The 26,609-nt window shown below is 39.3% G+C and overlaps 1 protein-coding gene and 1 pseudogene across 1 annotated transcript; one reads left to right on the top strand and one right to left on the bottom strand.

Annotated features, from left to right (window-relative positions):
- Positions 1–5,263: 5,263 nt before the first annotated feature.
- LOC138097708 (olfactory receptor 10R2-like) lies at positions 5,264–7,471 on the top strand (annotated as a pseudogene).
- Positions 7,472–21,803: 14,332 nt separating this feature from the next.
- OR6Y1 (olfactory receptor family 6 subfamily Y member 1) lies at positions 21,804–22,781 on the bottom strand. Its single transcript, XM_068966295.1, has one exon. The coding sequence runs from the start codon at positions 22,779–22,781 to the stop codon at positions 21,804–21,806; it is 978 nt and encodes a 325-aa protein (XP_068822396.1).
- Positions 22,782–26,609: the final 3,828 nt, after the last annotated feature.

Raw genomic sequence — 26,609 nt, 5'->3', positions numbered from 1 at the left:
TCCTTCTCTCACCTGCCTTGAATCTATTCAACAGAGAATTGTGAGAAAGAATGAGGATAATTAGGGGACTGGCCAAGGCCTCCAGGATGCTACCCAAGATTTTTTCATCCTATTCCCTATCCTTGAGGCATACACTTGATTGGAGATCTTTTCATCTCCATCAAGCTTGGAAGAAGTATAGTATTGTCTCTATGGCCAGCATCTAAACAGTCCATGGTTATCCTTCAGTCCTCAAGCCAGCTCTTTGCCATTGTTCTTCAAAATCTCAGTTTTACCAACTACCATATCACCCTTTCTCATCGCTCACACTATGTGTTCCTATGCCCCTCTCCTTGGTGCAGAAACTGAATTTACAGAGTTCAGATGAAACCAGACTAAAAAGGATAACTTTTCTTCTTTATTTGCAATGATAAAGCAGGCTTTATTGGTCTTGGTGAAGTCCAAGGAGGAAAAGGGTTTTCTTCCTTACCTAATGACCTCAGAAAATTCAGTCCTGTGTTACCTATTGTAATATGGGTTTTCCATATTTACTTCTCTTTTCTTAATTTCCAACAGTTTTCAGCTTCTAATGAGCTGTCAGGCAACCTGGGACTAATTGCCAGCTAATTGCCAGTATTAACCTTCTCCTGTGTCCTTTTTAGCCGGTTGGACCTATGAGATTTAGGATCTACCTTGTTTTCTACATCCTGTTTACTCATTGAAAGGACTGGAACTGTGCCAGAATTAATGCTGCAATAATGGATCCCTGGAGTTTGGGAAAGTATAAACATAAACCAGCATGCTGGGGCCACAACTAATAAGAGACAAAAGAAAAGTTCTTCAATGATGCTTTAGGGGATACTTCTCATAAGTCTCAGCAGAGGAGGCAGGAACACTGTTTGGAGGTATTGAGATGTCAGTAGTAGAAAGAGAATAGAGTCATTTAAAAATAGAAATGATTGCAGTAACATTCATTTTTGAGTCTTATTTTTATTAGATTGTGAGGTTTCACTGACTTCTAATAGCTTTGTGCTAGGGAACATAGAGAAATAGGCCTTGTTGGGTTATTTCATGGGGAAAGTTGAGCAAATAGAGAGTTTGGGTATAGTAATAGAGAGGTCTCCAATGAAAATTATAGAAATGTTCTAATCATCCCATGAGTTTTAATCCGTCTATGAGTGATGGTTAAAAAGAGCATGTAGGAAAAGCAAGGAACAAATACACAAGGTAGTCTTAAAAGTTGGAGAATAATATAGGGCTGTGGGGTGATAAATAGAGCATCACCAATGAATTGTAGTAGGCACAGGAATGGCTATAAATAAGTATCATAGAATATTCTTCCCTAGTCCATGGAACTTACTTCCTTTCTATCAGCCATCTCTGAAAGACTGATTCCTTTTGAAAGTCTTTTCCAGGTAATTGAAAAAGAAAGGACAAAAACTGCTAATTCCTTATCAAAAATGAAGTTTCAACATTTAGTTCATTCAATGCCCATTCTCAAACATCACATGAAACTATTTCTGGTGACAATGGTATATTTAAAAAAGTCTAACAGGGAATGAAGGAATAAAGGAAGTATAACTGACTTATTTTTCCTTACAGACTTTCTACTGTCTTTAGCTCTCACACTCCTAACATTCTGTGGACAAATAATCTACTGCATAATACTCATAAATGGGAACTGAGGAGGTAAAAAATAAATTACATTGTTCAGGGAATAGCTTGGTAGTTTGTTTTGTTAGATATCTAACAACAGTAGACCATTCAGGTATGACCTAAGTCAAATCCCTTATAATTATACAGTGGAAGTGAGAAATAGATTTAAAGGACTAGATCTGATAGATAGAGTGCCTGATGAATTATGAATGAGGTTCGTGACATTGTAGAGGAGACAGGGATCAAGACCATCCCCATGGAAAAGAAATGCTAAAAAGCAAAACGGCTGTCTGAGGAGGCCTTACAAATAGCTGTGAAAGAAAAGAAGTGAAAAGCAAAGGAGAAAAGGAAAGATGTAAGCATCTAAATGCAGAATTCCAAAGAATAGCAAGAAGAGATAAGAAAGCCTTCCTCAGTGATCAATGCAAACAAACAGAGGCAAACAACAGAATGGGAAAAACTAGAGATCTCTTCAAGAAAACTAGAGATACCAAGGGAGCATTTCATGCAAAGATGGGCTCAATAAAGGACAGAAATGGTATGGACCTAACAGAAGCAGAAGATATTAAGAAGAGCTGGCAAGAATACACAGAAGAACTGTACAAAAAAGATCTTCATGACCAAGATAATCACGATGGTGTGATCACTCACCTAGAGCCAGATATCCTGGAATGTGAAGTCAAGTGGGCCTTAGAAAGCATCACTACGAACAAAGCTAGTGGAGGTGATGGAATTCCAGTTGAGCCATTTCAAATCCTGAAAGATGATGCTGTGAAAGTGCTGCACGTAATATGCCACCAAATTTGGAACACTCAGCACTGGCCACAGGACTGGAAAAGGTCAGTTCTCATTCCAATCCCAAAGAAAGGCAATGCCAAATAATGCTCAAACTACTGCACAATTGCACTCATCTCACATGCTAGTAAAGTAATGCTCAAAATTCTCCAAGCCAGGCTTCAGCAATACGTGAACCATGAACTTCCTGATGTTCAAGCTGGTTTTAGAAAAGGCAGAAGAACCAGAGATCAAATTGCCAACATCCACTGGATCATCGAAAAAGCAAGAGAGTTCCAGAAAAAAAAAAACATATATTTCTGCTTTATTGACTATGTCAAAGTCTTTGACTGTGTGTATCACAATAAACTGTGGAAAATTCTGAAAGAGATGGGAATATCAGACCACCTGACCTGCCTCTTGAGAAACCTATATGCAGGTCAGAAAGCAACAGTTAGAACTGGACATGGAACAACAGAGTGGTTCCAAATAGGAAAAGGAGTACCTCAAGGCTGTATATTGCCACCCTGCTTATTTTACTTCTATGCAGAGTACATCCATGAGAAACGCTGGACTGGAAGAAGCACAAGCTGGAATCAAGATTGCCAGGAGAAATATCAATAACCTCAGATATGCAGATGACACCAGCCTTATGGCAGAAAGTGAAGAGGAACTAAAAAGCCTCTTAATGAAAGTTGAAAGATGAGAGTGAAAAAGTTGGCTTAAAGCTCAACATTCAGAAAATGAAGATCATGGCATCCAGTCCCATCACTTCATGGGAAATAGATGGAGAAACAGTGGAAACAGTGTCAGACTATTTTGGGGGGCTCCAAAATCACTGCAGATGGTGACTGCAGCCATGAAATTAAAAGACACTTACTCCTTGGAAGAAAAGTTATGACCAACCTAGATAACATGTTGAAAAACAGAGACATTACTTTGCCAACAAAGGTCCATCTAGTCAAGGCTATGGCTTTTCCAGTGGTCATGTATGGATGTGAGAGTTGGACTGTGAAGAAGGCTGAGCATCGAACAATTGATGCTTTTGAACTGCGGTGTTGGAGAAGACTCTTGAGAGCTCCTTGGACTGCAAGGAGATCCAACCAGTGCATTCTGAAGGAGATCAGCCCTGGGATTTCCTTGGAAGGACTGATGCTAAAACTGAAACTCCAGCACTTTGGCCACCTCGCGTGAAAAGTTGACTCATTGGAAAAGACTCTGATGCTGGGAGGGATTGGGGGCAGGAGGAGAAGGGGATGACAGAGGATGAGATGGCTGGATGGCATCACTGACTCAATGGACATGATTCTAAGTGACCTCTGGGAGATGGTGACAGACAGGGAGGCCTGGTATGCTGCGATTCATGGGGTCACAAAAAGTCAGACACGACTGAGTGACTGAACTGAATGAATGACACATGAAAGTATTTGGAAGAACCAAAGTTTTAGTAATAGTAGTAGTAATAATAATAAAAGCAATGCTAGGGTATCAGGAGAAGTTGGGTCTGGTTAATATTCTATAACTTCTTGGTTGTGTGACACATTAACACAATTATAACTTTGCAGTGTGATCTGATAGATTGTGAGCTGAATCTATGTTCCCAGATTCTCCAAATAAAGCTTAAAATTCCATCATCTCTTTCATGACTTTACATTATGTCTTTCGCAGATGCCATCTTTAAAAAACTAAAATATTTAGTCATCAATTCATTAAACAAATAGTTCTTAAGTAGCACTTTGTATTTATGTTATGGGAAATATAAAACTGCTCCAAAGGCATTCACAGTCTGATATATGAGAAAGTAGAGGCTCGTACTTTCATTATACATTTCATACAGAACAGAAAGTAACTAAATTAAGAGAAGGGAAAGTTCATGTCCCTCTTATCATTGGAGACCAGAGTAGTCAGAGGTCACAGCTTCTATCTGAGTTTCTAAAATGAATAGAATGTGCACACAAGGTTTTCCAGGTGAAGGTGAAAGTATGAGTAAAAGCACAGAGGTGAGATACTGCAAGATGAGAAGACATAATCTTGCTGTTTGTTGAAGAAGGCAAAGTGGTTTACAATTACTTCAGTTATGAACAGTACTCAACCTAAGATAGATACAATTTAAAAATAGATATGGAGTAATTAGATATATTACTTTAATTTATCAATAAATTAACACATTAATGAATTGATAAACCGATGAAAGTGATGACTTGCCTACTCAGTGTTCATGCTCTGTCGCTAATCATGTCCGACTCTTTGTGACCCTGTGAACTCTAGCCTGCCAAGATCCTCTGTCCGTGCTATTTTCCAGTCAATAATTCTGAAGTGGGTTGCCATTTCCTTCTCTAGGGGATCTCCCTGACCCAGGTATCAAACCTGCATCTCCTTCATGACAGGTGTATTCTTTACCACTGAGCCACCAGAGAAGCCCTGTCTACTTAGAGAACATATCAAGTCTACCTATTAGCCTACTGGTCACTGTGCTACACTCACGTAGAAAAATGAAACATATGTTTGCTTCTCTTGAAATGTGAGAATGTGAAGCAAAAACATTCAAAGATGGTATAGATTAAGAAATATACCTTGAAAATGTAGAATCGACAGCTGGTCTCTGCAACTGAGGTACTTTAGGTAGAAGTTTTTCTTCTTGTATTCTTTGTTGTGCCTTATATTTTCAACTATTTGGTTGCTTTGATCTTCTTATTACTTTAAAGATTCAAACTTGATTTTAGTGGAATTGCAAAAAGAATTTTCTCATCCTTTAGTAAGGAGAAATTGGAGGAGCTGAAACTCCTTGAGGCCAGGTGCACCCAACGCAATGCTGAGTTCTGTTGGAAATCCAGGTAAAATGTGAATAGACACAATGGCTCGTTTTGAAGTAAGGTCCGATGTGTTTGATTTATTTTCTTTTGAAGTTTGAAACTACAATTAGAGCAGAATCAGAGAATTATCTTGGCAGAATGGTAGGTATTTAGTAATATCAATGGCCAACCTGACTAGTAATAGTAATATCAATGGCCAACCTGTAGTAACTTTGTGTTTCTCTAGAGTCACCTAAATATACTAAGATCCCAACCAACTCTCTTCTATTAAATGTGTGAAATCGATTGATTAAGGGGAAAGGATGTACTTAAGTCAACACAATATTATTGTCTCTGTAAATGCATGCAAATAGGAATTGGGTATGCATGTTGGTCTGGTAGTTCTTTTTTTTTTTTTTTTTTTTAATAAAATAATCGGGTTAAAAACTAAAACCTGAAGTAGATATATGTTTAAAGTATGTCCAAAAGGAAGCTTAAGAAAAACTAACACTACTTCCTGAAAATTAAATAACTTATGTAGCAGAAGCTGACATTTACTAGAAGTTTACAGTGTGCATGTGCTCTGCTCAGTGCTTTAATTTTCATAAGAAAACTAGGAAAGAGGTGTTTTTAGTATTTTATATTATACATGAAAAAGCTGAAACACAAAAATTTACACAGATAATAAATGATAGAGTTAGGCTGATATGCAGGAAGTTTCAGACATTTCCATTCCCTAATTGCTATTTGAAGTAGGGAGTGTGAAAATAATTTTCTAGACTTAAACACTACAAAAGATACAGAAATATCACTGGAAACATGTACTCGAGTTTTGGAAACAATCCCATGAATTGACATGGTCCACTGGGCATTTCCTACTAGCATTAGTCCTTAACCCTTCTCCTATTTCTTATTCCTCAATCCATAGTAGAACTAACTATCTCCACCTTTCATGGCAAACACTGTTTCTTCACTTTTGTCCTTTGTAGATCAATCTTGGGAAACAAGTCAACCAAGCTAATTATTCCTCTGTCACAGAGTTCCTATTGATGGGATTCTCCAACCTTGTAAAAATCCAGTTCATCCTCTTTGCTGTTTTTCTGTGCCTGTATCTGATTATCCTGAGTGGAAACATCACCTTTGCCACTGTCATCTGCCTGGACTGCAGCCTCCACATACTCATGTATTTTTTCCTAGGGATCCTTTCCATCTCGGAGACATGCTATACCTTTGTCATTCTTCCCAAGATGCTCATAAATCTGTTCTCTGCTCTGGACAATCTCACTTATTAACTGTGCCACTCAGATGTTTTTCTTCCTTGGTTTTGCTGTCACTAATTGCATGCTACTGGGAATCATGGGTTATGACTGCTTTGTTGTCATCTGTCATCCACTTCAGTACTCTATCCTTATGAGCTGGAAAGTCTGTGGACAATTGGCAGCCACTTGAGAGTCCCTTGGACTGCAAGGAGATCCAACAAGTCCATTCTGAAGGAAATCAGCCCTGGGATTTCTTTGGGAGGAATGATGCTGAAGCTGAAACTCCAGTACTTTGGCCACCTCATGAGAAGAGTTGACTCATTGGAAAAGACTCCAATGCTGGGAGGGACTGGGCCAGGAGGAAAAGGGGATGACCAAGGATGAGATGGCTGGATGGCATCATGGACTCGATGGATGTGTGTCTGAGTGAACTCCAGGAGTTGGTGATGGACCGGGAGGCCTGGCGTGCTGCGATTCATGGGGTTGCAAAGAGTCGGACACGACTGAGCGACTGAACTGAACTGTGCTGTAATTGTCTTTTTGTTTTCATCGATAGGCTTCCGCTTAGTTTTTTGAACTACCTTTCTGTCCCAACAAGATTAACCATTACTTCTGTGATATCTGCCTTGCCTGTACTGATTCCTATATCAATGACCTCATCATCTTCATTGATGGAGTTTTAGCACTCATGGTCCCTATGACTTTTATCTGCATCTCTTATGGCTTCATTGTTCATGCCATCCTGAGGATCCCATCAGTTGAAGGCAAGAGAAAACTTTCACTTGTGCCTCCCATCTTGCAGTAGTCATTGCCCACTATGGCTGTGCCTCCTTTGTCTACCTGCGGCTGTCATCAAAGTACTCATCCAGCAAAGATAGACTTGTGACAGTGACCTACACAGTTGTGATTCCATTGTTGAACCCCCTGATGTCTAGCCTAGGGAACAAAGATGTCCAAATGGCCATTCAAAAAGTGATTGGCAGAAGAGGATTTTATTCTGAAGCTCTGTAATGAGAATACTTCATATCTACAAAATACTCTTTTCTGAGGGTATACCAATAACTGTAAAAGTGATGATAGTGTTGTCTTTCATTCACATAGCAGTTTATAACCTCATAGTGAAAGCTTCTTCATGGTATTAATTTGATAGGTTTGGTGAAGTGCAATCTTAAAATTGGGGTAATTATTAATACTATATATATTTGAAATGCTCTTAAACTTGAACAGGGAAGTATATTTTAAATTAATTTTATTGGAATATAGTTGTTTCCCAATGTTTTAGTAGTTTCTACTGTATCAAAAACTGAATAAGCTGTTATATCCTTAGGTAAGAATAATTTTAGTGTCTTCCAGGAAGGATAAGTAACATACTGTGAATGGTAATTCAATATAGAAGGTTCAGTCTTTATAAATTTCAAGTTTAGAAAAACCTCAACAGGACTCTTCACACACACAAGAAAAAATCATTAAGAAAATGGAATAAATCTAGTTGAAATTTAATATAACCATGAGTTATCAGTGTTGAAAAGGGCCCAAGTCTATCACTTCCAATTGCTCTGTCATTGCAGGGATCTTACCTGCAGTATTTCTGCCTCTAGTTTAACCACTGTTAAATATCACTATTATAAAGCTCCACTTTTATATGCTGTCCTCCTTTTTATTATGCATATTATTTCTGGAGATGAATATCTTGCATATAATTTTTAACTTCCACAGCAGTAATTTAAATATTTGAAGATGAATAATGTATGCTTTCCCTAAAATACCTTTAACCTAGCTGATGAATCCTGGTTATTTTTCTCTGGATTACTCTCAAGGTACTTTTCATTTAATTAATAGCATTCTTTCATAGAGTCATGAGGAAATGGGTATAATAATCCAGGTGACTTTCGATAATCCTCTCCCTAGTCTTCAAAGTTAATTTTATGTTAATACATCCAGTTTCTTCTCTATAATTTTTCTATAACTTCTAGTGCATGTGTATTCTTTTCTGACCCCTATGTTTTTCAGACTAGTTGAGTTTGGTCGCTCTGTCGTGTCCGACTCTTTGTGACCCCGTGAATCGCAGCACTCCAGGCCTCCCTGTTCATCACCATCTCCAGGAGTTCACTCAGACTCACGTCCATTGAGTCCATGATGCCATCCAGCCAATTCATCCTCGGTCGTCCCCTTCTCCTCCTGTCCCCGAATACCTCCCAGCATCAGAGTCTTTTCCAATGAGTCAGCTCTTCACATGAGGTGGCCAAAGTACTGGAGCTTCAGCTTTAGTATCATTCCTTCCAAAGAAATCCCAGAGTTGATACCTTCAGAATGCACTGGTTGGATTTCCTTGCAGTCCAAAGGACTCTCAAGAGGCTTCTCCAACAGCACAGTTCAAAAGCATCAATTCTTCGGCACTCAGCCTTCTTCACAGTCCAACTCTCACATCCATACATGACCACAGAAAAAAACAATAGCCTAGACTAGACGGACCTTAGTCAGCAAAGTAATGTCTGTACTTTTGAATATACTATCTAGGCCGGTCATAACTTTTCTTCCAAAGAGTTTAATTTCATGGCTGCAATCACCATCTGCAGTGATTTTGGAGCCCCCAAAAATAAAGTCTGAACACTGTTTCCACTGTTTCCCCACCTATTTCCCATGAAGTGATGGGACTGGATGCCATGATCTTCATTTTCTGAATGTTGAGCTTTAAGCCAACTTTTTCACTCTCCTCTTTCACTTTCATCAAGAGGCTTTTTAGCTCCTCTTCACTTTCTGCTATAAGGGTGGTGTCATCTGGATATCTGAGGTTATTGATATTTCTCCTGGCAATCTTGATTCCAGCTTGTGTTTATTCCAGTCCAGCATTTCTCATGATGTACTCTGCATAGAAGTTAAATAAGCAGGGTGACAATATACAGACAGCCTTGACGTACTCCTTTTCCTATTTGGAACCAGTCTGTTGTTCCATGTCCAGTTTTATCTGTTGCTTTCTGACCTGCATACAGGTTTCTCAAGAGGCAGGTCAGGTGGTCTGGTATTCCCATCTCTTCCAGAATTTTCCACAGTTTATTGTGATGCACACAGTCAAAGGCTTTGGCATAGTCAATAAAGCAGAAATAGATGTTTTTCTGGAACTCTCTTGCTTTTTCCATGATCTAGTGGATGTTGGCAATTTGATCTCTGGTTCCTCTGCCTTTTCTAAAACCAGCTTGAACATCAGGAAGTTCACAGTTCACGTATTACTGAAGCCTGGCTTGGAGAATTTTGACAATTACTTTACTAGTGTGTGTGATGAGTGCAATAGTGTGGTAGTTTGAGCACTCTTTTGCATTGCCTTTCTTTGGAATTGGAATGAAAGCTGACCTTTTCCAGTCCTGTGGCCACTGCTGAGTTTTCCAAATTTGCTGGCAGTTTGAGTGCAGCACTTTCACAGCATCATCTTTCAGGATTTGAAACAGCTCTACTGGAATTCCATCACCTCCACTAGCTTTGTTCATAATTATGCCTTCTAAGGCCCACTTGACTTCACATTCCAAGATGTCTGGCTCTAGATGAGAGATCACATCATCATGATTATCTGGGTCGTGAAGATCTTTTTTGTACAGTTCTTCCGTGTATTCTTGCCACCTGTTCTTAATACCTTCTGCTTCTGTTAGGTCCATACCATTTCTGTCCTTTATCGAGCCCATCTTTGCATGAAATGTTCCCTTGGTATCTCTCATTTTCTTGAAGAGATCTCTAGTCTTTCCCATTCTGTTGTTTTCCTCTATTTATTTGCATTGATCATGAAGAAGGCTTTCTTATCTCTTCTTGCTATTCTCTGGGACTCTGCATCAGATGCTTATATCTTTCTTTTTCTCCTTTGCTTTTCGCCTCTCTTCTTTTCATAGCTATTTGTAAGGCCTCCCCAGAGAGCCATTTTGCTTTTTTGCATTTCTTTTCTATGGGGATGGTCTTGATCCCTGTCTCCTGTACAATGTCACGAACCTCATTCCATAGTTCATCAGGCTCTCTGTCTATCAGATCTAATCCCTTAAATCTATTTCTCACTTCCACTGTATAATCATAAAGGATTTGATTTAGGTGATACCTGAGTAGTCTGGAGGTTTTCCCTACTTTCTTCAGTTTAATTCTGAATTTGGTAATAAGGAGTTCATGATCTGAGCCACAGTCAGCTCCTGGTCCTGTTTTTGTTGCCAGTATAGAGCTTCTCCATCTTTGGCTGCAAAGAATCTAATCAATCTGATTTCGGTGTTGACCATCTGGTGATGTCCATGTGTAGAGTCTTCTCTTGTGTTGTTGAAAGAGCATGTTTGCTATGACCAGTACATTCTCATGACAAAACTCTATTAGCTTTTGCCCTGCTTCCTTCCGCATTCCTAGTCCAAATTTGCCTGTTACTCCAGGTGTTTCTTGACTTCCTACTTTTGCATTCCAGTCCCCTACAATGAAAAGGACATCTTTTTTGGGTGTTAGTTCTAAAAGGTCTTGTAAGTCCTCATAGAACCGTTCAACTTCAGTATATTCAGCATTACTGGTTGTGGCATAGACTTGGATAACTGTGATATTGAATGGTTTGCCTTGGAGATGAACAGAGATCATTCTGTCATTTTTGAGATTGCTTCCAAGTTCTGCATTTCTGACTCTTTTGTTGACCATGATGGCTACTCCATTTCTTCTGAGCGATTCCTCCCTGCAGTAGTAGATATAGTGTTCATCTGAGTGAAATTCACCCATTCCAGTCCATTTTAGTTCGCTCATTTCTAGAATGTCAATGTTCACTCTTGCCATCTCGTTTGACCACTTGCAATTTGCCTTGATTCATGGACCTGACATTCCAGGTTCCTATGCAATATTGCTCTTTACAGCATCGGATCTTGCTTCTATCACCTGTGACATCCACACCTGGGTATTGTTTTGCTTTGCCTCCATCCCTTCATTCTTTCTGGAGTTATTTCTTCACTGATCTCCAGTAGCATATTTGGCACCTAATGACCTGGGGAGTTCCTCTTTTGGTATTCTATCATTTTGCGTTTTCATACTGTTCATGGGGTTCCCAAGGCAAGAATACTAAAGTGGCTTGCCATTCCCTTCTCCAGTGGACCACATTCTGTCAGACCTCTCCACCATGACCCTCCCATCTTGGGTTGCCCTGCAGGCATGGCTTGGTTTCATTGAGTTAGACAAGGCTGTGGTCCTAGTGTGATTAGATTGACTAGTTTTCTGTGAGTATGGTTTCAGTATGTCTGCCCTCTGATGCCCTCTTGCAACACCTACCATCTTACTTGGGTTTCTCTTACCTTGGGCATGGGGTATCTCTTCACGGCTGCTCCAGCAAAGTACAGCCACTGCTCCTTACCTTGGATGAAGGGTACCTCCTTACCGCTGCCGTTTCTGACCGTCAAAGTGGGATAGCTCCTCTAGGCCCTCCTATGCCTGTGCAGCCACTGCTCCTCGGGTTGCTCCTCCCAGCCGCTGGCCCTGGACTCGGGCAAGGGTGGCTCCTCCCAGCTGCCACCCCTGGCCTCGGGCTCGGGGTGGCTCCTCAGGGTCACCGCCTCTGGCCTTGGGCATGAGGTGGCTTCTCCCAGCCACCACTGACCTCAGACAAGGAATAGCTTCTCTCGGCCACCGTCCCTGACCTCGAACGTGGGGTGTCTCTTCCTAGCCTCAGCCCTGACCTCGGACTCGGGGTGTCTCCTCCTAGCTGCCACTGACCTCGGACATGGTGTAGCTCCTCTTGGCCGTTCCTGCACCGTCGCAGCCTGGCACTCTAGGCCACTGCCCCTGACCTCGGACATGAGGTAGCTCCTCTCGGCCGCGCTTAGTGCGCCGGCTCGCAGCCACCTGCACTTAGACTAAAGTATTATATATTATATATCCACAGTCCTTTCATTTTAAAGCATACTTTGATCAGTTTTGCTTAGCTGGATATTTCTATTTCAGTTATCACCAATCTCTTGTTCTCTGCAGAAGGTATTGTGCATATTCTCACTTCCACTTAAACCAATTAAGTATTCTCCCCTCTCATGGCCCTCTCTGTCACTCCTTCCAAACACAATGTTACCTGATATCATTGCATCATACTTTAGAGGAAATGTAAGGTATCAACCAAGACACCCTCTTTTTATGTCACTGCATTTGTAAATATATTTGTACCACAATTATTATAATATTTTTCTTAATTCCTGTTTCAGTAGAAACAGGTCTTTTTTAGTTCTTTAGTTCTTTCTCAAATCCCTCTTTCTTTTCAAATTATCTGAATTTTGTCTGTTTATTATTTGTCAGTGTTCCCTGTGTCCCTCTCCATGCAATTAGGTTTTATTTTATTTTATTTTTTTTTTATCTTAGAAAACAAGAATTGATAACTTGAAATTGTGCAAATATATTTAAAATGTGAATGCATCTAAAATTTTCAGATTGGGCACTTTCAGGCTAGTTATGCCAGATCATACATGCCCTCCAACATATATATATATGTAAAGAAAGCTAGAGGAATGAAAAAGAATTGATCATTTGAGTGGATCAATCCAGTCCCAAGTTGAAGACATTTTTACTTGCCTCTGGTTTTTTAGTATGTGTGTGCTTAGTTGGTCAGTCGTGTTCAACTCTGCAACATCATAGACTATAGTCTGGAAGTCTTCTCTGTTCATGGGATTCTCCAGGTAAGAATACTGGAGTTGATAGCCATTCCATTCTCCAGGGGATCTTCCCAACTCAAGCATCAAACCTGTGTCTCCTGCAGTACAGGCAGATTATTTACTGTCTGAGCCACCAGGGAAGCCCATCAAGTACATATATCAACATGCTAGTAAAGTTATCTTTGTTTTAAAAGACCTATATAGAGAAAACTATAAAACACTGGTGAAAGAAATCAATGACACAAATAGATGGAGAAATATACTATGTTTCATGGATCAGAAAAATCAGTATAGTGAAAATGAGTATACTAGCCAAAGCAATCTATAGATTCAATGCAGTCCCTATCAAGCTACCAATGGTATTTTTCACAGAACTAGAACAAATAATTTTACAATTTGTATGGAAATAAAAAAAACCTTGAATAACCTACCCCATATTGAGAAAGAATAAAGGAACTGGAGGAATCAACCTGCCTGACTTCAGGCTCTACTACAAAACTATAGTCATCAAGCTAGTATAGTACTGGTGCAAAGACAGAAATATAGATCAATGGAACAAAATAGAAAGCCCAGAGATAAATCCATGCACCTATGGACACCTTATCTTTGACAAAGGAGGCAAGAATATACAATGGAGAAAAGACAATCTCTTTAACAAGTGATGCTGGGAAAACTGGCCAACCACCTGTAAAAGAATGAAACTAGAACACTTTCTAGCACCATACACAAAAATAAGCTCAAAATGGATTAAAAATCTAAATGTAAGACCAGGAACTATAAAACTCCTAGAGGAAAACATAGGCAAAACACTCTCTGACATAAATCACAGCAGGATCCTCTATGACCCACCCCCAAAAGCAATTAAAATAAAAGCAAAAATAAACAAATGGGACCTAATTGAACTTAAAAGCTTTTGCACAACGAAGGAAACTATAAGCAAGGTGAAAAGACAGCCTTCAGAATGGGAGAAAATAATAGCAAATGAAGCAACTGACAAAGAATTAATCTCAAAAATATACAAGCAAGACCTGCAGCTCAATTCCAGAAAAATAAGCAACCCAATCAAAAAATGGGCCAAAGAACTAAACACACCTTTCTCCAAAGAAGACATACAAATTACTAACAAACACAAGAAAAGATGCTCAACATCATTCATTTTCAGAGAAATGCAAATCAAAACCACAATGAGGTACCATCTCATGCCAGTCAGAATCAGTTCAATTCAGTTCAGTCGCTCAGTCGTGTCCGACTCTTTGTGATCCCACGGACTGCAGCACACCAGGATTCCCTGTCCATCACCAATTCCCGGAGCTTACTCAAACTCATGTCTGTTGAGTCGGTGGTGCCATTCAACGATCTCATCTTCTGTCGTCCCCTTCTCTTCCCACCTTTAAAAAGTCTACAAACAATAAATGCTGGAGAAGGTGTGGAGAAAAGGAAAAACTCTAACACTGTTGGTGGGAATGCAAACTAGTATGACCACTATGGAGAACAATGTGGAGATTCCTTAAGAAATTGGAAATAGAACTGCCATACAACCCAGCAATCCCACTGCTGGGCATACACACTGAGGAAACCAGAACTGAAAGAGACACATGTACTCCAATGTTCATCACAGCACTGTTTACAATAGCTAGGACATGGAAGCAACCTAGATGTCCATTGGCAGATGAATGGATAAGAAAGCTGTGGTACATATACACAATGGAATGTTACTCAGCTATTAATATGAACACATTTGAATCAGTTCTAATGAGGTGGATAAAACTGGAGCCTATTATACAGAGTGAAGCAAGTCAGAAAGAAAAAAACATCAATACAGTATGTTAACGCATATATATATATGGAATTAGAAAGGTGGTATTGATGATCCTATATGTGAGACAGCAAAAGAGATACTGATATAAAGAACAGATTTTTGGACTCTGTGGGAAAAGGCAAGGGTGGGATGATTTGAGAGAACAGCAGTGAAACATGTATGTTATCATATGTGAAATAGATCGCCAGTCCAGGGTCAATGCATGTGACAGGATGCTCAGGGACGGTGCACTGGGATGACCCAGAGGGATGGGATAGGGAGGGAGGTGGGAGGAGGATTCAGGATGGGGGACACATGTACACCCATGGTTGATTCATGTCAATGTATGGAAAAAACCACTACAATATTGTAAAGTAGTTAGCCTCCAGTTAAAATGAATGAATTAATTTTTTTAAAGTTATCTTTGTTTTGCTGTTATGGGCAATTTTTAGTTGATTTTTATTTATTATTTATCTTTGAGGGTTTGTGTGTGTGTGTGTGTGTGTGTGTGTGCGTGTGTCTGTTGTGCACTTAATATTTTCATAACATGAAAAAAAAAAAAAAAAAACCTAAAAATGAAACATGGCACTTCCTTCTATTATGCTCCCATAGTGCTTGGGTGCCTTATTGTAAACAATCCTCAAGAACTATCAATATAACATGTTTGACATGAAATATTCCCATAGAGAAAAGAAAAATCTGATTCCATATTGGATATGTTCTTTTCACTTTAACCTTTGTGTTCTATTGCTTTTGCTACAAATTAGTCACCAAAGGGATATTACCTATAAGCTTAAATTATATAAAATGCCCCATCTCTGGGAGCCTTGCCTTCCCTTTAATAAGCATTAAGTTAAAATACCTTTGTTCAGCTCACAGGAAACTTCCTGACAAGGCCCACCTGCAAATGACTGCAGGAAGGAAGAAATTAACACACTATAGAACAAGGACTTTACCCCCACCCCTTTTAGTATAAAAGAAACCTGACTCTAGCTCAGGCAAGATGGTTCTTTGGGAGACAAGTGCATCATCTTCTCATTCTGCTGACGTTATGAATAAAGTCTTTATTCCTTGTACCAGCAACTCTTCTCTAAAATTTATTGGCCTATTGTATAGTGGAGATTCCCAGGTGGCTCAGTGGGTAAAGAATCTGCCTGCAGTAGGAGATGCTGATTCAATCTGTTGTTTGGGAAGATCTCCTGGAGGAAGGGATAGTAATCCACTCCAGTATTCTTACCAGGAGGATCCCATGGACAGAAGAACTTGGCGGACTCCAGTCCAGAGGGTCATAAGAGTCATACATGAATGAAGCAACTGAGCACAAGCATAGTAAACAGTACTAGCTTGGACTCAGATTAACAGTTTGTGAAGGTTTTTTTTGAGTAGTAGAAAGCAGTTTTAGTATCAATATTGACAAATAAAGATGTGGGAGGAATCAACTGACTGATACCAATTTAATAAATTGCTAAAGCCAGATTTCAGATTATCTCAATTATTTACTCTATTTTTATTTACTGAGTACCTGTTATATGGTGGAAGAAACAAAGATAAACATTTTTTTCTGCTTTAAAATATTGAATCTACTATGTAGTTTCCCAAACTTCTCACCCAGAGAAGAATAGTGATTTTTTATTAAATAAATGATGCTAATAGCTATACAGCCTTTCTCTTTTTCTTCAGTTCCCTTCCCTACATATCTTTAAATTAAAATATCTTATATCTAATTTAATTAATATCAACAATACAGTAAATAATGACTTCATCTCTTCCTACAATAAATTAAGAGGACTTGGACTGGAACTCACCTCCACCTTAAAAAATGGAACACTGAAAACAATATGCAAAACATCAATTTTCAGACACTGGGCAGCAGGCAGCATAAGATGTAGTCCTTGAGATAAGAGAGACGATTTCTCTACCTTATAACCTATGAGCAGTTTCCAGAGTGCATAGCAGAGAATATGGACCCCAATAGCAGACCCTAAAGGAAACTGACTCTAGTTTAAAAAATGCTGAGAATGAGGTTTCTGGTGAAGAGTCCAAAAGGGAAAAGAACAGTCTCTGATTGACTGATTTAGCTAGAGGTACTTAGTTTAGTCATGTAGAAAAGTAACCGTGTCTGGGCATTAAGCTGAAGGTAAATAATTTCACAGAACACAATAAATATTACTCTGTGATTATGATGTGGTGAGAAAAATTTTTGTTTTAGAATGTTTAAATACTAAAGTTAGAAGTTTAGTTACCCCAGTTTTTGGCAGAGGGAGGAATCCAAAGAGTGCCAGGGAATCTAACGGAATTAAGACAGAGATTGGAGTTCAGAGACGATGAAAGGGCTTTTTACAAAACAGAGAACTAGAGAGGAGTTAGCACACAGAAAGAGCTCTACATATCTAAAAAGAGTCTTTGGCATCAAGCCTTTGGCATAGTACTGACAAACACATCTATGAGAAGAAACTACCACTTATTGAAGGAGGGGGAAAAGCTACTGTAAGCAGTAAACCACACTATTCCTGAGCTCACAAAAGAAGAGTTTGTGTTCTCAGCAGCCAGAGTAGACTTTGTAGACTACACAGCACAAAGTAGAATCCTAAGAATATTTGCCTAGTAGTTGGAATAAATCAGTACTAGCCTGAAGGCTGTTTTGACACAACTTAAAAACTTTAAGCAAAGGCTTAAAATTATTTCACTGATCTTAAATAAAACAACATTGAGCCAGAACAATATATGTGTGTGTTAGTTGCTCACTCATGTCCAACCCTTTGCAACCCCTTGAACTGTAGCCCACCAGGCTCCCCTGTCCATGCGATTCTCCAGTCAAGAATACTGGAGTGGGTTGCCAATTCCTCCTCCAGGGGATCTTCCCAACCCAGGGATCAAACTCGGGTCTCCTGTATTGCAGGTAGATTCTTTACCATCTGAGCCACCAGTGAAGCCCAAAACAAACACGAGTGTGATCCACTGGCCAAGAATCAAACCCCGGTCTCCCACGTTGGAGGCGAGAATTCTACCACTGAATGAATCACCAATGCCCCCATAACAATGTATAATCATACTTAAAATAATAAAACAAAATTTAGTAGTAAAACAATGAAATCTAATTTCTGATACCTAATAAAAAGATACTAGACATTCAAAGATGTAGAAGGAATATAATCCATAAGCAGGAGATATATTATTCGATAGAAACAGATCCAGATTATTTCACTGGCAAAAATTACCAAATATTTAAGGGGAAAATAATATCAATTCTATACACACATTCTTATGGACTGGAAGTTCATGTCCCCTCAAAATTTGTATGTTACAGCTTCAAACTGCAGTGTAACTCTATTTGGAGATGGGACCATTGTGCAGAAAATTAAGGTTAAATGTGGTTGTGTTCTCTTTCTCCACCCCATGCACACACAAGAAGAGGTGCCTACCTACTACATGCCAGAGCAAATCCTCACAGGAACTGAATGGGATGCACCTAATTAGATTCTGTACTTCAAAACTGTGAGAATATAAGTTGCTTACTGAAAGACACTTTTAAGAAAATAAAAGGCAAGCCACCAAGTGCAAGAACATATTAGCAAAACAAATCTGACAAATAATTGCACCAGAGTATAAGAATAATTTTTAAAGCTTAGATCTTTCTGACCCAGGGATTGAACATTGGTCTCCTGCAAGGCAGGCAAATTCTTTACCGTCTTGAGTTCCCAGGGAAGTCCTAGAAATAAGATAAAAACTCTAATTAAAAATTGGATAAAATATTTGATTAGACACTCTGAGGGAGAGAGCAAATTAGCCACAACGGCATGTTCAGACTCTCTGGCCCCACGTTTTGCAAAGAGTGAGTATGTAACAGCTGAGATCTGCAGCACTGTGCATGCACATGATGAAGTACTCATTTGGTCACCAGCTACTTTGTGAGGAATGCCTGTATGAGCTTCACCATGAAAGCCCTGGGTGCTGCTGTATTTGGAGAAGGAAATGGCAACCCACTCCAGTGTTCTTGCCTGGAGAATCCCAGGGCCGGCAGAGCCTGGTGGGCTGCCGTCTATGGGGTCGCACAGAGTCAGACATGACTGAAGTGACTTAGCAGCAGCAGCTGCTGTATTGGGGCTACACTGGAGCGACACAATAGTTATGTTATATGAGGTTATGTTAAGGCTCTGTTATGGCTATGTTGTGGCTGCTGCTATGGTCGCTGCGTCAGCCAGGAGAGAGACTGTGTTATGGCTGCTGTTCCAGTCAGAAGAGAATGAGCATGTCTGTAGTTCCTATGGCTCCTTGAGTGTCTTTCCAGTTTCTTAGCTTGTGCCTTGCCTACCCTGGTTCAGTGAACAGTACAAACAGTGTGAACAGCAAGACAGCTGGCTTCATGAACAGGAACAGAAATACACACTCCCACAAAGAAGTTTTATAAATTTCAAGAAAGTAAATCAAAAAATGCTCATCATTAGGGCAATGCAAGATAAAACCAATGAGATACCAAAAATCATATCAGAAGTTTAGTATTGCTAACAATTGACAAGGTCATAAATCAACAGAAAGTCTCATAAATTGCTTATAGGAATGTAAAACATTTCAGCTACTTTGGAAAATTTGGTAACTTTTTCACAAATTTAAGCAAAAACATCGTATTACTCGGTAACAATGCCATGTATGCATGCATGAAAAGTTGCTTCAATTGTGTCCGACTCTGTGTGACCCTATGGACTGTGGCCTGCCAAGCTCTTTTGTCCATTGGATTCTCCAGGCAAGAATACTGGAGTGGGTTACAATTTCCTCTTCCAGGGGATCTTCCCGACCTGGGATCAAACCTGCATCTCTTACATATTATGTAATAGCAGGCAGTTTCTTTACCAGTACCACCACCTAGGAAGCCCAATGATGCCAAACAACCCTCATATCCTGAAGAGAAATTAAAGTTTTATATTAACTAAGAAAACCTTATTTTAATCTTAAACATTCTTAGAAGATTTATTAATAAAATCCCTAAACTAGAAATAGACTGAATGTCCATCAGCTTGTTGAAAGTCCATATAGCAAATTGTGTTATAGCCATAAAATGAAATAGCACTCAGCAATTCCATAAAACTTATATATAATTACAATTATTAAATAACTATAATCTATAATTATGATAATCAGTTCATACAACTGATATATATTATAATTATATACATATATAATATTTGTTTAATATATTCAGTTCAGTTCACTCAGTCATGTCCGACTCTGTGCAACCCCATGAATCGCAGCCCACCAGGCCTCCCTGTTCATCACAACTCCCGGAGTTCACTCAGACTCACATCCATTGAGTCAGTGATGCCATCCAGCCATCTCATCCTCTGTCGTCCCCTTCTCGTGCCGCCAATCCCTCCCAGCATCAGAGTCTTTTCCAATGAGTCAACTCTTCGCATGAGGTGGCCAAAGTACTGGAGTTTCAGTTTTAGCATCATTCCTTCCAAAGAAATCCCAGAGCTGATCTCCTTAAGAATGGACTGGTTGGATCTCCATGCAGTCCAAGGGACTCTCAAGAGTCTTTTCCAACACCACAGTTCAAAAGCATCAATTCTTCAGCGCTCAGCCTTCTTCACAGTCCAACTCTCACATCCATACATGACCACAGGAAAAACCATAGCCTTGACTAGATGGACCTTAGTCAGCAAAGTAATGTCTCTGCTTTTGAATATGCTATCTATATATAATTACATAGAAGAATCATAAAGGCAATATGGTAAGTGAAAATAGCCTGACTCAGAAGAGTACCTACTATATGATTTCATTTAAAGGAATTCCTAGAAAAGGCAAAGCTAACAGATAAAACCCATGTCAGCTACCAGTGGATAAGAAACTTAATTTAAAAGGACACAAGGAAACTTTTCAAGATAGTGGTGTAAATGTTCTATATGGTGACTGTTGTTGTTTCAAAATTACATACTTTTATAAAATTCATTGAACAACACACTAGAAAAAGCTGAAATTTATTAATAGAATCATACTTTACAAAAGTGAATTTGAAAAAACTAATTGTAATAGAAGAAGTGAAAAGTAATTGGCCATAAAATCTATGCCTAAGGACATACAGAAAAGCTGTTCTTTCAATGTTTAACATAATGATATTTTTAAATTTTCATTTGGGCTTTCACAATGCCACTCATTGGTTTTGAACATTTTTTTAATCTACAAATGAGTCAATTAAGATGAAATGGTAACTTAGATGAACACATGCCAATGTTTTCTGTGGAAAAATAGAGACTGAGAGAAAATGAGGAGGGAGAAAGACAGAGGGACATAGAGAAAGACAGAGAAAAGAGGGGAGAAATCTGTAAATCTATAAAAGGAAAGAGGGACTAAAAAGAGTGGATTTATAAAGGAAGAAAACAAAGAAGTGAAAACAACAATGTAGAATAGACACAATTAGAATGGAATGAAGGAGGAACTGGAAGGCTCATAAATTTAAAATATATTCACAATTCCCATCTTCATCTCCTGATTTCAAACATGTATATATTCAATTATTCTTTCAACAAATTCTATGAAGCACCTACTATGTGTCAGAAACAGCTGAATGCACAGATGATACATTAATAAATTAAACAAAAATCTCTCCTTTCAGTTACTATTTTAGTGGGAGAGAAAAATCTATTTTCATAATTTTTGGAAAGTATTTGAAACTTCTCTGCTGACCCAGAAGGAGAGGCTATTTCTTGGGGCTATCCCTCTAGCCATGTTTGTGCATGCACACACACATGTGCACATACACACACACACACACACACACTAAGGAGATCAGTGTTAAGGTACTAGAGGTTGATAAATAACCAAAGGCAGGAATGTGGGAAGAACTATGTGGGAATCATCTCCTGATCCATGCATGAAGGAAGAACTATGTGGGAATCATCTCCTGAATCCATGCATTAATTACACATTAATTAATCACAGCCCCATCTTCCCTGGGTTCACTGCCTTTGCAAAGCATGGTCTTCCTGAGGGCTGCCTTAACTTCACGGTTTCTCAGACAGTAAATGATAGGGTTGAGGAGTGGGACAATGACTGTGTAGAGCACAGACACCATTTTGTTGGAATTATAGGCATACATACGCTTAGGGCTGGCATAAGTGAAAAGGGTGGTGGAATAGAAGAGAATTACAACTGCTAGGTGAGAGGCACAGGTGGAAAATGCCTTGTGGCGTCCCTGAGAAGAAGGGATCCTGAGAACAGTGGTGAGAATGATGGCATAAGATGCCACCACTACACAAAGAGGAACAGCAATGACCATGAGGGCCAAGAAGAAATCCACTAATTCAGCTTGTGAGGAGTCCTCACAGGAAATATTGAGGAGTGGGGAAATATCACAAAAGTAGTGATTGATATGAGGTGTGCCACAGTAGTGAAGTCGGGCTATGAAAACTATCTTAATCATGGCAGTCATGAGTCCACAGAACCAGCATCCTGCAGCCAGTGTACCACAAAGCTGGTTGGTCATGATGAGTGGGTACTGTAGTGGGTTACAAATGGCTACATAGCGGTCAAAGGCCATTGCAGCAAGGAGGATGTACTCAGTGCAGACAAAGGTCACAAAGAAGTAAAGCTGAGTCATGCATCCATTGAAGGAAATTGTCTTGTCATGACTGAGGAAGTCTATCTGCATCTTGGGGCTGATGACTGTGACATACCACATCTCCAGGAAGGAAAGGTTGCTCAGAAAGAAGTACATGGGCTTGTGTAACTGTCCATCACTATGAATGACAAGGACGATTAGAAAGTTCTCTACAAGTGTCAGAAGGTAAATTGCCAGGAAAACAAAGAAGAGGAGTAGCTGGAAGGCTGGCTGTGTTGGAAATCCCAGGAGAACAAAATGTGTTGTCACTGTATGGTTATCTACTTCCAGAACCTTGGTAATCATAACTGGCTGTGGACACAGACAAAATCAGTTCCTTCCATGTCCCAAGCACCAACCTACAGTTTTTGACTGAAGAGCCCACCGCCTGGAAATTCATCACAGTAGAAGCTCTCTGGCCTTTCTTTACTTTCTTCCAAATTATGATTAGAGAATCAAAACTTTTCAGCCAAAATGTACTTTCAGAAGTTCATGCTTTATTATTATTATTTTTTAAATTAGTCTGAGAATGCATACAACGTCACACAGAAATGGAATCTGAACCTCCTAACTCTCAGCTTTATCCTTTCCTAATACATCACTTAGATGTATTGGGAGGATGTTAGACATAGGATAATGGCCTTTATACCAACCTTTAAGCAACACATTTTCATCTACTGAATACAGAAAGAAGGTGGAGGGCTCATTTGCTCATTTTCTACATTTAATTGTGTAAGTTGTTATCTGTAAAACAGATAGATGCCTCCAATTTCTTGACCTATTTAACTGTGCTATAAAGCTTGAGTGAAATGATATTTGATCAAATACACAAGACTCATAGCAAATTCAATGTGAATAATCACTGGCTTCTCAGAGAACAAAATCGAATCGATAGTTTAAAAGGTAATGTGGAGAAAAGGAACACTCCTACACTACTGGTGGGAATATAAACTTATATAGCCATTATGGAGAACATTAGGGAGATTCCTTAAAAAACTAGAAATAAACTTACCATATGACCCGGCAACCCCACTACTGTGCATATACCCTGAGAAAACCACAATTCTAAAAGACACATGTACCCCAGTGTTCACTGCATCACTATTTACAGTAGCCAGGACATGAAAACAACATAAATGTCCATCTACAGATGAATGAATAAAGAAGATGTGAAACATGCATACAGTGGAATATTACTCATAAAGAGGAATGAATTTGAGTCAATGGTAGTGAGGTAGATGAACCTAGAGTCTGTTATATAGAGTGACATCAGAAAGAGAAAAACAAATGTCATATATTAATACATGTATATGGAATCTAGAAAAAAATGGTACTGATAAACCTATTGTCAAGGAAGGAATGTAGATACAGATGTAGAGAATAGATTTGAGGACCCAGTGGGGAAAGGAGAGGGTGGGATGAATGAAGAAAGTAGCATTGATATATATACACTATTATGAGTTAAATAGATAGCTGGCAAGATGTTGCCATATAACACAGGGAACCCAGTCTGGCACTCTGTGATGACCTAGAGGAGTGGGATGGGGGAGGAGAGGGAGGTTCAGGAGAAAGGGGCTATATGTATAATTATGGTGATTCATATTGTACAGCAGAAGCCAACAGAGCATTGTAAAGCAATTTCCCTTCAATTAAAAAACAAATTTTAAAAGGAGTAAAAGAGTTAATATTTCCCTTGATACTATTCATTATATAGGGTGATATCTTAGAAGTATGAAAAAAGTACATTTAAATCCCACTTTTGTCCCCACTCTAGTTAGGAGAAGATACTATATAACTTTTAGAATATTATATATTTTATTTCTAAGGTATGTGTAAATAAAATTACATTACATTTTGTGAACATCTAATGAGTTATAGAGTTTAAGTTCCTATAGATGTTTGCTGTTATCATTTTAGGATTTACCACTAACCTCCCCAAAAGCCTGCCAAAAAACCAATAAAGATCTTAATGGTAGCTGCTAAGTCACTTCAGTCGTGTCCGACTCTGTGAGACCCCATGGCAGCCCATCAGGCTCCACCATTCCTGGGATTCTCCAGGCAAGAACACTGGAGTGGGTTGCCATTTCCTTCTCCAATGCATGAAAGTGAAAAGTGAAAGTGAAGTTGCTCAGTCATGTCTGACTCTTAGGGACCCCATGGACTGCAGCCTACCAGGCTCCTCAATCCATGGGATTTTCCAGGCAAGAGTACTGGAGTGGGGTGCCATTGCCTTCTCTGCTTAATGGTAGAGACCACTGTTAATAATAAAGATGGAGGAAACGGTAAGACCTTTTCAAAGGCATTAAAGAACTCACAACTTGTTTGAAAGTAATATCCAAAAAAAAGAAGTAATGAGATGCCTTTTACCATTAATGACCCTTCTGCATTTTTGACCAGTCATTCAGCAAAACCTATGGCCTTCTAGACTGAGTTGAGAACTATTCTAAAAACTGCTACAGGCTGGATGCCTTACCTTTTCCAATCTTTCTCTGTGTCTTACTGCTTGATTCTTCTTTTCTGTTCTTATCCAGAGACAGTCAGTCTTGTTCTCTGTGTGTCTCAACAATCTTGCTTTTGTTTACATAAAGATGGGGGACAGTAGAGAAGGTTATTTATTTATTTTCCTGAGGAAACAATCATGGAGTAAAAGAGATAGAAAGCTACTGTCCACCCCATCCATTTCTCTTGTCCTACTTAGATCTCAGCTTTAGGATCCCAAAGAAAGGCAGAAGAGTCAACTCAGTTATCCATGTTTGGAGAGGAAAATGGGCTTCCCAGGTGGTGCTACTGGTAAAGAAGCTGCTTGCCAATAAAGGAGATGTAAGAGACACAGGTTTGATTCCTGGGTCTGGAAGATACTCTGGAAGAGGGCATGGCAATCCACTCCAGTATTCTTGTCTGGAGAATCCCATGAACTGTAGGAGCCTGGTGGGCTATAGTCCATAGGGCCTCAAAGAGTCGGACACTACTGAAGCGACTTGGCATGCACGCAAAAGAGGAAAATAGACACTGTTAACCAAAAAGGGGATCAATTTATAATAGTGCAAATTCAACAATTTTGTCTTATATTGGAATATGGACATACACACATGCACACACACACACTTAACACAAAACTTGGCCTTGCTCACTAGTCTAGGATTCACTAGGTAGTTGGACAGTGGAGCTTATAAATAAGGCAAGGTCTATGAATTCTCCCTCGTTATAAGTTATTTTTTCTTCTGAGCATTAAACTGTTCCTTTGAGATGCTAACACACTGCCAGATGTGCCAAGAGCACAGCTTTAAGTTGTACCTCTGAAAACAGTTTTAAAGAAAACTTGTCTGAGAAATAAAACTTTAGAGTGTGAAGAATCAAATTGTCAGGATAAGAGCCAAGAGCTAGGTGAAGATTTCAGCATCTTGGAACTCAAACTCATTTGGTAGCAATAGATCTGTTCCTTGGAGCCCACCCTCAACTATCCATGTGGACTTAGCTCATAGAATTATAATATTTTAAAACCAATGGAATTTTAGTTCACCTTCTGCCGGGAGCCAGTGTGAGGAATGCCGCCCGTGACAAGGTCATGAGGAAGGAAGCTGACATACGCAAGGCATGCTCAGACTTCAGGGCCCCCTCTTGAAATTCCTAAGCATGTACCCCAACAAAAATCTGCCAGTTTTGTGCTCTGCTTTTCCACTCTTCTGACACTCTCTGGAAAAAGTCAATTCAGGGCTTTAGTCTTCTGCATTTGAGACAGTGTTGCAATCCAAAAACCCCTCTGATGGCTTTCTAGCCTGCCTGCAGGACTCGTACAGCTGCACATGTGATTGTTTGAGGCCTCCTGACCACAGGAGGCACAGGAAGCTTAAAACATCCTAGGAATGTAGGGGCTTCCGAAGAGTCAAAATCTTTAGAATAGGACTGATTAAAAGTTTCATTTGTTGAGTCAATGCTTGCTGCTAAATTTTCATATCCTTTATTTTTAGATACAGTTGGTATATAGAAAAACAAGTAGTAGACCTGATATTAGCAACATTAGATCTTTGCGTTAAGTACCTTCTTTGTTATAACCCACTGCACCTTTGTTCTATAGAGATGTAACTTTAGCACTTTAAGGAGATGTAGATTAAAGAAAAACACTTCAGGGGAAAC

This window comes from Capricornis sumatraensis, chromosome 2, assembly GCF_032405125.1.
Source record: "Capricornis sumatraensis isolate serow.1 chromosome 2, serow.2, whole genome shotgun sequence".
NCBI lineage: Eukaryota > Metazoa > Chordata > Mammalia > Artiodactyla > Bovidae > Capricornis > Capricornis sumatraensis.
The sequence above is the reverse complement of the archived record's forward strand: the minus strand, read 5'-3'. Positions and strand labels throughout refer to the sequence as shown.

Bases quoted from the DNA above. Each gene is read 5' to 3' on its own strand.
- OR6Y1 (XM_068966295.1), bottom strand. From the start codon at position 22,781: ATGATTACCAAGGTTCTGGAAGTAGATAACCATACAGTGACAACACAT.